A 17,174-nucleotide genomic window follows, 5' to 3' on the forward strand; every position below is an offset into this window, starting at 1 on the left:
TTTTCTTCTTCCCCTAACCACATTCTACAACCATGCTCTTTCCCATCCTTGAAGTTCCCCAGACCTGAGAAATCCAGAGTTACCTGCTCTGTTTTTTGGATCCCATGTGTCAAAGAACATCGTGGCAGTACAATACTGAATGCCAGCATCTTCCTTGAAAGATTAAAACCAAGTTGTCTTGTGTCAAAGATGATAGTAAGAAATTGCTTGCTCACCCCTGCTTTTCTCTTTCTGGAGAGGTTGCTAGCCAGTTGGAAATATCTTGGAGTGGCATTTGAGCTATTTTTTCCCCACAAACTGAATCAGAATTGGGAGGATAAAGTCAGTGAATTATATATAATCAGCTTTGATTTACCTGTGTGTTTTCACAGACTTAATTGTGGAAAGTAATCCTTAGAGGGAGTACTCATTAATTTCAAACACTGAGAAGTGCTAAATACCTGCAGAAAGGTCAAATCAGAGATTGATTCTGATCCCTCTGGGTGCTACTCCTACCACACCATTAAAATCCTTCAAGGAGTAAATCCATCAGTTGACATTTAATTTGGGTTAAGCATAAGAAAAGAAGATAAAAAAGGAATGGGAACTTTTTAAGTTACCCAAGAACTAAGAAAGTCTTGTGCTGTCATCTCACTCAACTGATGCTGGTCAGCTGCTACACTACACCTTATTGTCTGTATCACTTAAGCAACTTGAAGGCAACAGCAGCTGGGAACATCCTGTGATTATCTTAACCACTCTTCTTTAACAGTTTAGTAGTGAGGTGGGGGGAGGAAGTGGCCCCAGTGTAGAAATTAGGAGCCAGCTGCTCCACTGCTTACTATTTTCTGGCCTATGTGTGGCTTCCGTGTTGTAAGTATCTTTATTTGCATCAGTACAAATTCAGTCAGATTTAACTGTTTGTAGTAGGTGTTGCCTTGTGGCTAAGTTAGCAGGTGCTTCTACTAAGTAAGATTTAAAAAAAAAACCCCAAAACCAAATCCATAAAATGCACTGGATACACCCTACTTATTCAGGCCAGCACCAAAACAAACAACAAAAAATTTCCATACGTTCATAAGCAGTGTTAGCATGCAAAAATAGTAGTAAGAATATATTATTCCGTATCTCTAAAAATTAAGACAGACTTTTTTGTCAGATAAAAGTAGATGAACAAATCATTTGTTCATCAAAGTAGATGCATTTCATGTAGGAATATGAGGGGGTGTTTATCATGAAAGTCATTAAGTAATTCTTTTTTATAATTTCTGCAGCTCAACATTTTAGTGGAGAACTGAGATTGTTGTGTCACTAAAAGTAGTAAATGGAAAGGAATGCTGTTCACATGACAAGTCAAAGCCATTCTTGAGGTTCAGAAGAAAATGTTTCAGATATCTGTCACTTGCCAGGTAACAAATATAGAGTTCTTCAGTAGGCAATTCAGTTGCTTGAGCTGTCATCATGACAATCCTTTCTAGAGTTAGGTCTTGCTCCCTCAATTGATGAAATGTTATTTTGGTCAGGGATCATGTGTCTGCTAGGAGCTTTGAGGAGGACATTGCTAGACAGTGTCTACAGCATATTTGCTAAAATTTCAGAGGTGGGAAGGGAATTAAATTTGGTTTTATCCTGTTTCTTATCTCAAGTAGTGCGTGGAAAAGTTTCTATAGATCTGAAGTATAATTTATTTCTTTCGAAGGACTGTTCTCCATCTTATTCTGTCATAAGATAACCGAGACCATGCATCTGAATCGGAAAAATCTTTCCCAGTATTTTCCCATTTTCTTCAGGAACACACAAGACAGAGTGGAATAAGAATAATAATGTAGCATGTATGTCTGGCTTGAGTGCCTGTCCGCCTGTCCTCTTTAGCCTTCCTTGTCCAATTCCTAAACTAGGTTTGTCTCAACGCTTCTATTTTATTTCAGACTGAATTCTGGAACGTTTTATGTCTTATGTTAAAGGAATGTTAACAAATACAGTTTTTATTGAGGCTTTTTATGAACGCTGTTTTCTGTCTTTGAGTGAACCATGAGAGTCTATCCCCTAATACTTACTATGCTCCATTTTTAAAAAAACTGGTTTTGCCCACTGTATCTGTATCTGTCAAAGGTCAAGTTCAACTGTGTGTATGAAGGATTTTTTGGGTAATTTCTACTAGCGAATGCAGAAAATCCTGGTTTGTTTGTCTTATGTTGAGACTCATTTATTACTTCTTAGCAAGATGATGTTACTGAGGATAACTAGTAAGGTTAAATCAAGTCATGTTTTATTTTTCCATTGTTGCAAAAAGAGTTGCAGTTCCATAGCAGGAGAAATGATTCAGTAAAATTTTCAAGTAGGCTTCCCTCTGTTTGAAGAGGTCTGTTGTGACTGACAGTCACCATGTTTAATGGAGAGGTTTTCATAAATCAGCTTTTGGTAAATTGAGTAGTGCTGGGGTAAGAACTTCTATTGTAGAATTATTGGATTTTCTGCTTTTTATTTATGCTGTCTGTCACGAAGAGATAAAGATTTACTCACATAGCAGAATTAAATTAAGCAGAGGAGCACATCTACCCACAGGACTTCAAGATACACAGTAAGTACATAGTCTTGTAATCCAATTCCATCAACTTGTTACTGACTTCACATCTCTAAGCAGTAAGACGATATCCAACAGTTGCTATAGATTTAGGACCTAGTAGGCCTATCGGTAAGCAAGTTTTCAATTATGTGATTCTCATGTTTTGTTTTATTCTGCTGCCCTCTCATTCTTCAGGAGCATACATGATATAATTTTATTTCAGTTCTCATACACTTTATGCTGAAGAGCTGATATTCTTACATCTGTTGAATGTAGCATTAAGGCTGTTCCAGACTGCTGTTTACAGTAGACATGCTGTTGCAGTCATTAGCCTAACACTGTATAGCTCCATCTGGTTATCTTTTTGAACTATATGTTCTTGGAGTGAATGATGACTTGAGGAATCTTTGACTCCTAGAAAGAAGTCAAGAAATGCAATTCACCTAGATTGAGAGGAGCAGAGTCTGAGCTTCACGTTAAACAGTGAAACATAGCTTTGCATTTTTCTGGACACACTTAGATATGGATTTGTAAGAAAGCACAAGCAAAAGGTAAAATTTCTACTGCATTTATTCCAGTACATTAAAGAAAAAGAAATTGTGTGTAGATGTAAAATTAAATGCTTCCATTGGGCAACAGTCCTGATTCCAGCTTTGCAAATTTATGAAAGTGTATTCTGGCTCATATAAAACTACCCAGCTGAACCTCTGACAGATATACTCCTACTTCTTCTCTTTCAAAGTTCATTCGTAAGGAAATATGTCTCCAGTGAGACATGTTTATGAATTTGGGATGATTCTCAGATGAGGCATTGCATTTTAAATTTATGCAAATAGTTTTCACAACAGTCTCTTGCATTTGTTTCCAATGAGTAAATATTCCTTGAGTTGAGCATTACATCTGCTCCTGATCCTGTGAAATGTTACTCTGCATTTGTTTATTGAAATCTGGCATGCTATAATGAACTTGAGTAATGTTACACTTAACGGGTTTTGACCCACTTGCCTTTACCGAGTGTCTGCATCCACAGAGTCCTTAAACATTTTTGCATCTGGATTACTTGTTTGTATACTAATACTTCTGCAGGATTTGGGGATTATTTACATAGTTTCAGGGTCTTTAAATTCCTTTATTTTAGGAGAGACGACCCTTTTTCATTCTGTACTTGCTCAGAAACAATTCATTCCTGTGGAACCAGGAGAAACCCTTTCACTTAACCCCACTGATTTTGTGTCTTACAAAGCCACAACTTGTCCTGTTGTTGGTAAAGATCAAGTAGGATTTTGTTAGCACTCTATAATTTATTGTAGTCTTTCTCTAACAATTAAAATCACTCGGGAACTACATTTTCCTGTAACAGATAAAATGTTAGACCCACGCAGTTTTGTGGGCCCCTCTTTTTGTGGGCCTCTCTTTGTGTGGAAGATCAGAAATCTAGCTCACCCCAATGTATAATAAGAGTCCTTTTCAGTGAGCAGAATTTTTTTTCTTTTGATTTAGATGTACTTTCTTCCCCTCACCTAAGCTAGCAACTGCTACTTAGTACTACTGACTTCTTAAAAAATCTTGTGCTAATCATATTTTCTTATATTTATTCACTTCCCATATTTTCTGAAGCATTCCAGCATTCTCTGGAATGCAAAAGTGCAAGGCATGAAGTGTAATCACTAGGCTATCTCCTCTAAGTTATTCAAGATGATTTGATATAGGATTAACTCAGTGTGGCTGGTTTTCAGACACTTAAATCTTTAATATTCATTGCATAATCTGATTTTTTTTCAAATACTTTCGTTGTATAATTTAACTGTAGCTATGTCTAGACATATTTCCTGGATATGGCTAAACAATTTTGAAGGTAAATTATGAGCTGATTTTTTTTCCCCACTTTCACACAAACATAGTATCATTCAATTATATATGTTAGAACAAATGGGAACTGCAGACATTAGAAGTACAGTTTTCATCCATTTTGCAAACCCTTGCACCTTTGTAAGATTAGTTATTTCCCAGTAGTGTTTTCAGTCACTTCCATTTGCAATAAATTTGTGCAGTGCATCCATACGGTCCGCTTATATTGTTTGTGCTTGTACCCAGCAGTTCTGGTTTGGAAAAATTGATAGGACCTCTTCCTTCATGCTCTTCTACCTCCAGTTTTCCGATATCATAATTCTGTTTGCCTTGAGGTCATCTTGTATAAGGCCATGGTTTAACAAGTAACTATTGTAGGATTTTTCTTTTAAAGCACTCATTTCTTTACTTACAGGAAATTCTGCTTATTCTCTCCTTTCTTGTAGGATTCTGTGGTGTTCTGTTACCTTTGATAAGAGGCAGCTGCTGATATTAACACTTTATCCCCTTCTTCAGTCAGCAGTCCCATTCATAATGTAGTTTCACCTGAACTTCAAAGGGAGGAGGGGTTATATATTTTCTGACTACTTTGTAGCATGTTCCACTGCTCTTGTTAAATCTATTTTCTGTTCTCTTTGTATAGCTCTCTGCTCTTCACTTTCTGCTCTCATACTTCATGGTTTCCCCTACCTTTCTTCAGTAGGTGACTGAAGTGCTACAGGCTTCCCTGAGAGCACCTGACTCACCTGGAAAGTGTAGGAGATGATGTCCTTATTTTGAATGGATGCTGCTTTGAAGAGGGATTAAGGGTTTTAGATCTTTGTACAGGAATTAGAAAATCACAGAGTTTTTCAGTGCTTTTGGTGGGGAGGGAACTCAAATTCATGACTATGATAAGAATTTAATTAAAAGGGCTAGTTTAAGTAATTTTTAAGAACTTTTGTGCCCTGTTTGTGGGGTGGTTTTTTTTGTTATGAAAACCTTAGTGCACATGCTTAACCAGATGGGTGATTTTGAGACTTCTTGACTATTTTGTGTTTTGTGTTGTGACTATAAAGTTTGAATGCCAATATTGCCATTTGTTGGAATGAACTTGGAAAATTGTAGGGGTTTTTCTTTTGTTGTGTTTGACACTTTTTTTTGGTGTAAAGCAGTCTCCCTGCTTTTTCCCTGTCTTCTGATCAGATAAAAATTACTGGAAGAGTTTTCAAAGAAACAGTGCTATGAATTGCATTTGCGACGTTTATGCCAGTGCTTGCTCCATTTTTACAACAGTTGATGCTTTAAACATGTAATTCTTAGAGAATCTTCTGGTTTTATTCTGTATAGTCACACAGCATACCAAAAATTACTTGTTGGTCATCATCTGCTGGACTCCTGCCTAGTGGAATACTTACCTGTTACTTGGTGTATGTGGGGGTATCCTTCTTGGTTATTTGTCCATAAAATGAAAAAACATTGTTGTGAGATAAGCTTTTATGATTTGAAGTGCTTCCCAGAATGTTTGATTTCACTAAATGAGTTTTACACTTCTTTCTAAATGTGCAGTGTTGGCTATATATTTTCTAATAATTTTTGTGGTGTTTTTTAAATGTACAGTTTCCTTTCTCCCATCTGCATCTATAATAATCTGAGCTACTGATAATTTCAGTTGGATAGTACCCTGTTTTTTAAAAAAAATAATCCTTCATCCCCCTTCCAGAATGCTGGAATTTTGTTAAGTTTAAAGACTTACAACAAACCATAGCTTTTTTATTATCAATTTTTAGACTGGACTGTCCAGATGCAGTCTGTTCCAGTGTGTCTGCAGCTTAGACTTCAAACAACTTAGGTACCAGAAGCAGGCAAACTGAAGCAGAAAGTTTGTTTTGGGCTGCATTACCTATTTTTGACACTGTCAGCCAGGCCACCACTCTAGAGCATAAGCTCAAGAATTTTTTTGTTGGTGTTTCTGCTTCAGCGTACAGTCTGCCAAGCGCAAGGGAAGTAACTGAGATTCACACTGGAGCCAAGTGTCTGTAGGTCTGAAGGATTTCCCCTGATAACCAGGAGTTTTCTCAAAGTTTTAACAGCAGTGCACCTGCAGAGGGATGGTGTTCCCATCTATTGTGACAGCTGGTCAATGAGATGTAGGCTCCGGCAGGAGAACGCGAATGAGCTTAGGATATGTTTGCCTTTGTTTCCTCCACTCTTGACTGATCCTTAAATGAATTATGAAAACCATTTTTTATTAAATTAGAGATCCAAAATTTCACAGCTGTTATGAATGACTTCAGCTGGAGACAGTATTTCTTCTGGAGCAACAGGTTCCTGTTAAGATGGAATCTGTTTTAGCGGAAACCAAACTAAACTTAGATGGCTTCCTGCTGTGGGTTGAAGGTTTGCTTTGGGATTTTAGGCCTTATTCATTCATATACATGCACATATGAAACTCCGTGATAGACTGCATCGTCACTCTATATTTGCTGATTTGATCATTCTGCTTTCCAAAGGGACACGAAGAAGGTTTTTGTATTTTTCTTAAGTTGCAGTGGATAGGATGGCTGGCACTTAAAACATACACAGACAAGGCAGGCCTTCTGTAATGAGATTTTTATTTATGGATGTGTCAAATAAAAACTCTATCATGTGAAATTTCAAGTGAGCTCACTCAACAAAAAAATAGGATTTTAAAAATGTGGGACTTGAAAGCAGACTGTCCAACCCTATTTAACACTTTCAGCTTTCTCTGAAACATGTATGTATCTTGAGACATAATTTAGTAATGAATTTTGAACTGCTTGTGCATTGTTCCTCACAGAACATATTAAAAAACATATATACATGGCACAACAAATGTGAAAACAGCGTAAACAGTGTTCCTTTCTTTCCAGAGATACAGACTTTCCTAGGAAACCATCTGTGACAAACTCTTGATGGTTTCTGCAGATACATTTTTCTAGAATGAAGAGTTGTTTTCACCCAAATTCTAGAGGATGAAGTATTCAAAGATTGTCTTTTTTTTTTCCTTCTTGCACTTTTCCTGCCACCCAGAGATAGGCAGACAATATTTCCAGAAATGACAATTGAGTAAGACAGTTTTGGCTGACAACCCCGTGTAGCTGAGCATTTGGCAGGCTGTTAATTTGTGTCTGGGGCTGCATGTACCTGACAGTACACGTGTTACCAGTTGTGCGAGCAGCTGTGATAGTGGGTGCGATGGGCAGGGCGGTGGTGGCTTAAGTACCACGGACAGGGGCCCGTCCATGTCTGCCCGGACCAGCCTTCTCTCAACCTGGGGCACTTCCACCAAAGGGGCTTCATCTGTCAGGAGGTTCTTCCGTGGGCAGTTCAACAAAGCCTTGACCCTCTTGTAGGCATCGGTATTTATGATTCTTTAGCATTTGATAATATTGAAGCAGCTGTTTTTCCTGTGAGTCCATGTCATAAAATTCTTGGGAGTTCCATGGCATGTGCAATTGTACCCCATTTTACAATAGTCCCATGTGTATACTTACTCACCAGAGATTCCCCTCATGTCTAAGACTTAACTGTTGTCCTCTTACATGCACCTCATCTGATTGAGAAGATTTCAAAGACAAACTATGACAGCGGTAGTAATGCAAAACCTGTCTTTCCCCATTTAACACTTAATGGATTAAATTTCAATGTCTTATTCTTCCGAAGTTTATTCCTGTTGTAGTATTGAATTTTTTCCTGAATCAGTGAAGTACATGTGGGAGGAGATGGCATGGTTTGATCAGCAGAATCAAATCAGATGGTTCCTTGATTATTCTTTTTTTTACCATATGGGGCAATTCTAATCAGGACAGCTCATTCTAAAGAATATCAAAATGGCCCAGTCAATGAAACAGTTTCACGAGTTGGCTGGTGAATCACTTCTGCTCATGATAGCTCAGTTGGTATAATCTGCTTCAGAAACACATCTGGTTTTGTGATCTACAAGGTGATAGAACCCAGTGACCTTGTTCAACGTGTTGTACTGCTCATGTAATCGAATCATGAAATGTAGAAAGGCGGTATAAGAATCTCTGAGCATCATAGATTCTACTCCTTGGCCCCCCATGCAAGGAGGATAGGGCTTGCTGGTTACCCACCCAGAGAATCTATCCATGCACTTTTGTAGAGCAGCTGTTTACTTACAGTAACTGTGATGCTAGGGGGTGTTGTAGTTTAGCTGCTATGATTGAGCCTGTGTTAAGCACAAGCATGTAGGTGTTACAAGAGAATGAGAATGGATCAAAACTGGTTTTTATGTAGGGGACCACAGGATAGTATGGGACTTACACATGACACTGTTTTGTAGAATTCCGGTTCTTCAAACGTATTTTGTGTGTTCCTGAGGATGATGGGATGAGGGAATGCCCACTGTCAATTCTGTATCACAGTTCCTTCTGGATAGCCATGACAAATACTGATATTCAGGTTGATAATGAGGGCTGGGGGAGAGAGGAGGGGTGTTGTTTGATTAAATTTTAGATATGACTTCAGACAGGTTTGTCAATAGGTTGTTCGGGGGTTTTTTTGCATTGTATCAGTGATCTGTCTGCAGATACCCACCCATCCATCCCTCCAGTTGCATGAGTTGTATAAAAGCTACTTGCAAGTTTTCAGTGGTATCTGTGTAGAAGCATTGTATTTCTAGTTTCAAGCATTGTATTTCTAGTTTCAGGCATTACACCAGTCTCCAACTTAATGGGTTTATGTTATTGACCACATTTAAAAAAAAATATATATTTTCTGGTTTGAATCTTTTTTGCACATCAGTCTGTGGATCCTTCACAATTTGTCAAGTGTATTTAAAACTTGACTGATCATATTTTAAAGGATGAGATCCTCACAGTGGTGTAACACTGTCTTAGTTGTTTCCTTCCCTATCAGAGGCTATAGCTCAATTTTTTTTTTATGCCTGCCTTTTACCAGGTGTTCCCAGTGAAAGATCTTCAAAATGATGGTGAGCTGCTTCTGCTTGATATAATAAAGCAAAGCGTCATTTTACAGAGCTTTTTTTAAAGAATATTTAATTTTTGCAAGAGTTCTTACCACTTCATTCACCAGTTCAGAAATGAGTGAAATGAAGACAAGCTATGGGTGATTCTGAACATAGATACTCTGTCACTTACAAGCAGTTTAATTGCATAAACTGAATCGGCACACTTGATTATTTGTACGGGTACAAATGATTGAGAGAAACTTGGCAAGATGTGTTGAAAACTGATCTGTGCAAAATTAAGTCAAATTTAGTGCATTCATGAAAACCTGGCCTAATATATTTTGTCATTTTTCATAGTGTTTCCCTGTTAGGTTGAGTCGATTGAACACTTCTCTAGTATGTTTTCAGGGTCTCTGTGGTCTAGTTGATCTCTCTGCTACCTCTAGACTCGGATACATATTCTGTGACAAATATTTATTTTGGTAATCTGTATCTTCAAACTTTACTTACTCTTTCTAGCTTGGCTTGTGTATTTAGTTGTCTTTATTTTAATTGGATACAACTTGCTAACACCTGGGCATTGGTTAATATTTTACTGTTTTAATCTGGAGCAGAATAGTCTGAAGAAGGAGGTTCTATAAAACTTTTTCAAGGATCTTTTTGACCTTCCCCCAAGTTATTTCTTTCAGTTAATTTGAACAAGAGCTTATGTATGATAGATATTTTTAGTATTTACAGGTTTTGCTGCTTATTCTTACTCTTTCGGTGCTTAATATATCTTATTCTGCAACTAGTCCCCTGCCTGCCTAAATCTTCCTGATGGGTGGACTCTTGAATCTTCCTGAGGGATGGACTGCGCTCCTCTAGACTCTTCAGGAACTGCTGTTTGGAAGAATGGAAAACTTCTCTTAGCTAATGGACTGAAGTTAGATTTCTTGACCATTTAAGGAAGTGACTGATTAAGACCACAGAGACACCTCCTTAGGTGGTCGTTGCTTCGTTAGAGCAAAGAAGTGCGCTTTTCACAGTGGGTCCTTTGAGCGTGTTTCTGTGTTTCTTGTTAAGCTGCTAATGTGGTGTCCCTTCTTTGACTCACTTGGAACTTGCGAAGTTTCTTTTGGACATGCTTCATTTTTCTGCTGGAACTGGTGCATCACTGCTATTAACTGGTTTTCTTCCTTCCTAAGTGAAGTGATGGCTGAAGCCCAAGCTCTGCTACTTCATGTGTTGACAGTTCCAATACTTGGAATTAGGCAGAGGCCTACTGATTCTGAATCCTGGTAACTATATGGTAGGACATGGCAGTTATGGAAAGAGAAATTTGGAGATTTAGCTAGCCTTCTTTCTCCTTGCCAGTTGTGAAAACATATTTGGATAGCTGTAAAAAATGGCTAAACAGGGGAAAACCTTTCCCTTATTTGATCAGATAGCTTGGAGAAAGCCTGTGCATTGATAAATACTTCATTTCTGAAAATAACATTTATTTTCCCTGGAACTTATTCTTCCAAGCAGATTATAAAACTACATTATTTATTGAGAACACCTGTTTTGAAAAGCTTAGTGTTTTTTATATAACTGTATGGCAATAATTAATTAAGCACATAGGCAATATTTGTGAACAAAAGTCTAGCCACTATTCATTTCAAAGGTGTCTTAAGTCATTACAATAAAAAGAAGCAAGTTTAACAGCTTTATGAGGGAAGTAGGAGTAGACTCAAATGCTGTTTGGTTTCACAGCCTGTTATGGGGACAGCCACTAGAAATACGTGTTGCCATTTAGATCTAGTAGTACAGATGATGAAATGGAAATGTGATGAGGTACCAACATCTCAGAATTATGTTGTATCATGCTGAAGCTGTGGTGGCAGTGGTAGTTCTTAGGTTTCTGTCAGTAGATCTGTGCAGAAGAGGATTTTTTTTTTTTTTTTTTTCTTCAGGGTAAGCAAACAGACTGCTTTTACTTCCTAGATATGCACAGAAAAACTTATTCCACTGAAATCTGGGAGCCCTGTCTAGGCTCCAGATGTGTTTGTAATGACCCTGAATATGAAACTACTTACAGTGGTGTTTTTCCTTTCTGTATTTTCACAAAAGATATCTCCACAGGGCAACAAAAAACATGCATTGTTTCAAGGATGTTAGCCTACTGTAAATATAGCAAACAACTTGGGTTGGGTTTATAAGCCTAGCAGAAGTAGCAGTTTGAGTTATATGCCACTTTGAAGACACCACGGAATATCACTGAGTATAGAAAAGAGGTCAATATTTAATTTAATTAGGATTAAGTACAATAGAAAAGCCTTCTTTGGTTGAATGATTTCCTAGTCTACAAGGAGGCCAGCAACACCAGTGTAGAACAAGTTTCCTCTTAAAACCTCTGGTCTTGTGTTCAGTCATCTTTTTGAAGTGTAGCCTCAAGTTGCTTTGGCCTTGATTTTTTTTTTTTTTTTTTTTTTTTTTTAAAAATTTGTGTTTTGCCTCTTTTATGGTAAAACACCCATTAGTTGCAATAGTAGCCTTGCCAAATGTGTATGGAATTCTGTAGAACCTCTGCACTACACAAAAAAGTGAAGAAATAAGGCTATTAAATTGTCTGGGGAGGAGACTTCCATTGAGAACACTATTTCTGCTTTGCCTTTCAAAATAACATGGATTATTTTGGGAGGGGTGGGAGTGGGAGTGGGAGGTCCCGCCATAGGTAAGGCTGTAGCACAGAGGACTACAAAAATGAGAAAGCAGTGGAGAGAAAGCAGAAGAGATTAGATAAGAGTATGAAACAGCAGCAGAGGACAAGTGTGTGATTTTTTTCCATTTCAGTTTTTATCCCTTTGTTCTTTTATTTTGACTTTCATGCTCTTCTTGTTTACCAATTGTCACAAAATTTATATTATTAGAAGCAAATTCACCCCCCGCACCCCCCAAAAAATCCACCAAAACCAGTAAACCAAAAAACTACAAACCCTAGGCTTTTAGTATATTGTATGTAAGATAAGTCTAGAGCTACTGAGTTACTAATATTGAACTTGTATTGATTCTTTCCTTTGTTTCCCTTATTAACCTTTTCTAGTAAAACATGTAACAGAAAAAAACTTCCAATTTTTAATTTCACTCAGATAATTAATAATATAGTTGATTTTTAAAACGTTCCTGGAAGCCAGTTAATTGTGACCAATTCTTAATGACCTACATAGGAGGAAAAAAAATACAGGTGCAAAATTAACCTGATATTTTCTCATAGTGGATTTAAACTGTAGAGTTGGGGTGAAACGTGTGTGTATATGTATATACAGTGGCTAGTGCTTTGACAAACAGGCTTGACACCAAAGTCAACTGAAATGGGTTTAAAGTATAGCATTTGCTATAGGTAGAGCTGCTAGTGCCACCTGTACTTAAGGTTGTGTGTTCCATTTTAAGGTTTAACTCTTAGCTACTTTATAACTTGCCAAAGTTCCGTTCAGATGGATTTTTCCATGCCAGATGTCTGCTTTGGTTTGATTTTTTTTTTTTTTGAAAGTTTCAGCCAAAGTGTTCTGTTCCAAGAATAAGGGTAGTGAAAAGTATGCTATTTTGCTTGTGTGAGAATATTCTGGTGTACTACTTTGATGCTCCAGTGCCCCCAAGCTCTGAAGCGAGGATTTGAAATTTGGCAATAGTTCAGCCTTTGTGTTGAGGATGTGCCTTTTGCCTCCCTGTAAAAATCCACCCAAATTTCCAGACCAGTTTACAAGGCTTTGAAAGATTGCCATTTGCATGAGCTTAATAGGAATTTCTTGAAACTTCACAGTGAGTTTCCTTTAGATTCTGTTCACACTGGGAATGCTCCAGGCAGAGTAGGGTTGCATATTTCATCCCACTTCTGCTACGAGTTGTAACGGCTGGATCTGAGTGCTGACACTGAACTAAGAGTGGGCAGCGTTTTGTCTTGTACCACCACTGCCTATTCCCATGTCCTATTCCTTCTCCCTGGTGAAGGACTTGGACCCTTTGGGAAAAGAAACTGTCTTGCCCATCTGAAAAAGCATGACAGATGTGGAGGAGAGGAATTTAGGAGCGTGCGTGTGTATCTGATTTGTACCATTCCTTTGGTCAGAGAGAATGTATGTATCATACTAGCAAAATATGATTTCCTTTTCTAGTGGATATTTAGATAATAATCATTGTGTTGTATTTAAACTTCAGTAGCTGAGTGGGTCTTGAGGTTTTAATCATTTTACTGAACTATGTAGGCATCCACTTAAAAAAAGACTCAAAAAATGTCATGGTACAGTAATGTTATTTAGATGGCAAAAATCAAGAGCTCACTTAGTTCAAACATTTTAGTCTAACTCAGACGTCTTGCACTTAATACATTGTAGTAGAGCCTCCAGCTGCATCACAAGCGTCACATGCTTTGTTCAAGAGGCAACTATTTGATTGGAATGAGGAAAGAAGTCTATTTTGAGGATGAGTCCAGGATTTGTATAGTAAAGGATGTGTATTCGTGTGGTGCAGAAGTTGGAACATGTGGAGTAAGCGAAGCAGAGATTTCAGGAATTAAAAAAAGGCTTTGTGGCTAAGACAGCTGAATGCTGCTTGATGAATTGTGTGCAGTCTGTGCTTAGTCATGGTGTTTTTACATGATGCACTCAACTTCTCCTTGGTGGCTGCTCATACTGTGTGTTCTGCTGGCTGGTTTGAGAACTCTATCAGTTTGTAGAACTGCAAGTGAACTCAGTGGGAGCTAAGCTGCATGCAAAATACTGTATGTTACTAAGGGCAGTAAAAATCAGGTTCAAAGTATGTGAAATTTGACATCTGGAACTAGGGAATATTTTAATCTAACCTAGTGCCGCAGTTGCCTGTTTTACAGATGTAGAAATGACTTGTCCCATCTCTGTAAGAAGGCTTGTGAAGAAGTTGGTTGCCTTTGTGGCAGGACTGAAAAATATCATGCTGTAAATAAAGCATATGACCACCTCCCATTGATCAGGGATGAAACAAAGCACTGATAAATATGTGATCAAAAGCTTATTTCTGTAATAAGATACAAGTACATTATTATGTTAGTAAAATTACTTTTGCAACTCTTAACTCTTCCATGCTTACCTTTTTGACCCTAATAATTCTTTTAAAAATAAGATGTGATTTTTCTCCATGAATTTAATAAGCATCCAACTTCCTTTTGTATAAACAGTTGAATTTTGCAAATCCCTTAGTAGCTCGTGATTCTGAAGGTGGAGGGTGGAGTAATTATTTCATTCTTTGCAATTTCTCTCCCAGTAAAGCATGCGAACCTGCCTGTATCAGATATGTCTGAAATCTATGTTGTCAACCTGTAGAAAGTGTTAATTAAAAAAAATTTTTTTTTTACTGTATTAACTACTCTGTTTCATACTGATCCAAGCATAAAAATCCCAGTATCATAACTCCGGAACTTAAATTTTCCACTTTGAATCAGCAGTCAAAATTTGTAACCATGAGAATTATATTATAATTCAGTTTTAATTAGAAACAACCTTTTAATTCTCTTCTAAATGAGAGCCACTTTACGTTAGTACTAGTCGAATAAAATATTACTGAGACTCTCATTCGATCTGTTCGTTGTGATGATGGAAAGCGTATTTGCTCAAACTGCTGACTACTACCTCACCGTGATAAACTTGCCCTTTGTAAAGCTGCTTCAACAATGTCTTTTTATCACTTTGTAAAGCCAAATGTTACCTGAAGTTTCTCATATGAAAAAAGATTTTGTAGGGTTTTCGAAAGGGACAGGGATACAACAAATAAGTGAATGTGTGTTTGTGGAAGTGTCTAGCTCCCAGCCTGAAAAAATGCTTAGGACGGTATTTGTTGGAGAGTTTTGCATTGTGGTTTGTTGGGGGGTTTTTTTCTTTCTTTTTTCAAGGTGGAGGTGTGAGAGGTTATTTTGTCTCTTTAAAAGTAGTCATCTAACTTTTTTGTTTCATGGGTCATTCCCTCAGGGTGTTTGCTGCATCTGAAACAGTAGATGTCAGATTGTTTTTTTGAAAGCTTCAGCAAAGGCAAGGTATTTGACAGGATGTTTGTCATGAAGTATTTTCAGGAGAAAGATGGGAATTTTGAGCTGTTCAAAACATAGATCTTCCTTAGAGGAACTCAGCTGCTAAGGACAGCAGTCTTGTTTGCTTAGCTGTGTAAAATCCACTTGTTTGTGGACAACTGTTTGTTTTGTTTTTTTTTTTCTTTTCCCCCAAGAGTTCCGCTTACTTGTGTGCTCTTCTATATGTGTTTTGAGCTATGCTTTGAAGTTGGGCACCTAGCTTTAAACAAAAGCTGTAACCACACTTCAGCATAGCATCTAGCTTGATTTCAGCACGCTGATGTGTCAGTGATGTGGTTTAGTCAACGAATTGCCATTCTTTGCTGGCTTTGACATTGGTTTCTGTAGGATTAGAATTAAAAAAGAAAAAAATAATTATACTTGGCTTGTTGTATAAAAGCCAAGTCAAAATGGACCTTAGAATGTGATTAAATGGCTGTGGAGCAACTATTAGTTGACCAGGCATCTGTCTTGACACAGGTGAGATAAAGTCTGTGAGCTATCCTGTATTTTTTCCTCTGTCACCTTCCTTTTCCTCTTCCATGGGCCCTCTAATAATCTAAGGAATTTCTGAAAACCCTATATAAGTCCTGTGTTTCCTATGTAAGTCATTCTAGCATATTTTAGTTCAGAGTGCCTATATAAAACAGTTTAAGATGTGTATTTTCTGTCATCTTTGAGCAGCATACTTCAGTAACAAGATCCAAATAGTACTGCTTTGACTTTCTTGAGTTTATACTCAAGTCTGTATTTCTTTTACATTGATTTTTAGTTTAAGTTTAAGGCACAAAATGAAGGGTAGATTCTGAAAGGCAAAAGCAAACACAACTGTGTCCAGCTACACCAGCAGTAAATTAGCTATGAGCATTCAACTGTACTATTTCAAATTCATTTGAAAAAGTAACTAAAATCTGATTTGCAAGACTCTGCTTTATTAAACAGGTTTAATAAGTGATCACCTAAATTATGTTAACTGTTTCTGAATGTTTTGCCTTTTTTTGTCTTGTTTTTGGCAGCAACTTGAATTAGTGGAACCAAGCGGCTGGATTCATGTTCCTTTAACAGATACTCATAAGAAGCCTATTCGCACGTTTATGATTCAGATTGCTGTTCTAGCTAATCACCAAAATGGAAGAGACACTCACATGAGACAAATCAAAGTGTACACCCCAGTGGAAGAGAGCTCTATTGGTAAATTTCCTAGATGTACAACGATTGATTTCATGATGTATCGCTCTATAAGATAAAATTTCTCAACGATAAACAATAAAGGCATTTTTTAATGGTGGTGTCATTGCTTAAGTGTTCAGATACTTAAAGAGCAGGGTTTACTTCAGTATAATTTTATCTTTATGCTTATACTTTGTACAGTTTTGAAATAAAGATAATCTTGTGTTACAGTATATTGTAGTCTGCAAGTCTGCATTGCTTTTGCCTGGAGTCTTTTAAGTGCTCTTGTACTATCTGAGAGGAGGAGGGAAAAAAGGGGTGCTTTAAAATAACATATTTGTGACATCTACTGATCACGCATGGAAATAGTTTGTTCTATGGTGTTACTGTTCATTCCTTTACCCAGAAGTTGCTCTTTTTAAAGAGCATTCTTCTTGAACACTGTCCTGGTTCAGCTAGGATAGGGTTAAGTTTCCTCAGCAGAGAAGGGGAAAGGGATCTCTAGCCGGGTTATTCATACCATGCTGATGTCGGGTCCGGGCGCGGGATGGGAACTTTTTCCTTTGTGGCTTTGGTCGCGGGGAGCACGGATCTGTCTGTATGCATTGCGGTATTTCTCT

General features: G+C 37.5%; 1 protein-coding gene across 7 annotated transcripts in view; it reads left to right on the forward strand.

Moving 5' to 3' along the window:
• Positions 1–17,174, forward strand: part of ANAPC10 (anaphase promoting complex subunit 10) — a 66,235-nt gene that overhangs the window by 21,345 nt on the left and 27,716 nt on the right. For 6 of the 7 annotated variants that reach the window (XM_074905003.1, XM_074905004.1, XM_074905005.1 and 3 more), the window contains exon 5: positions 16,401–16,575. In XM_074905003.1, coding sequence (XP_074761104.1) covers positions 16,401–16,575 — 175 coding nt within the window. Of the gene's footprint in view, positions 1–16,400; positions 16,788–17,174 lie in introns of those variants that run through there. The other variant, XM_074905009.1, reaches the window with a different exon arrangement.

The sequence above is a fragment of the Athene noctua genome, chromosome 4 (genome assembly GCF_965140245.1).
Source record: "Athene noctua chromosome 4, bAthNoc1.hap1.1, whole genome shotgun sequence".
Lineage (NCBI taxonomy): Eukaryota > Metazoa > Chordata > Aves > Strigiformes > Strigidae > Athene > Athene noctua.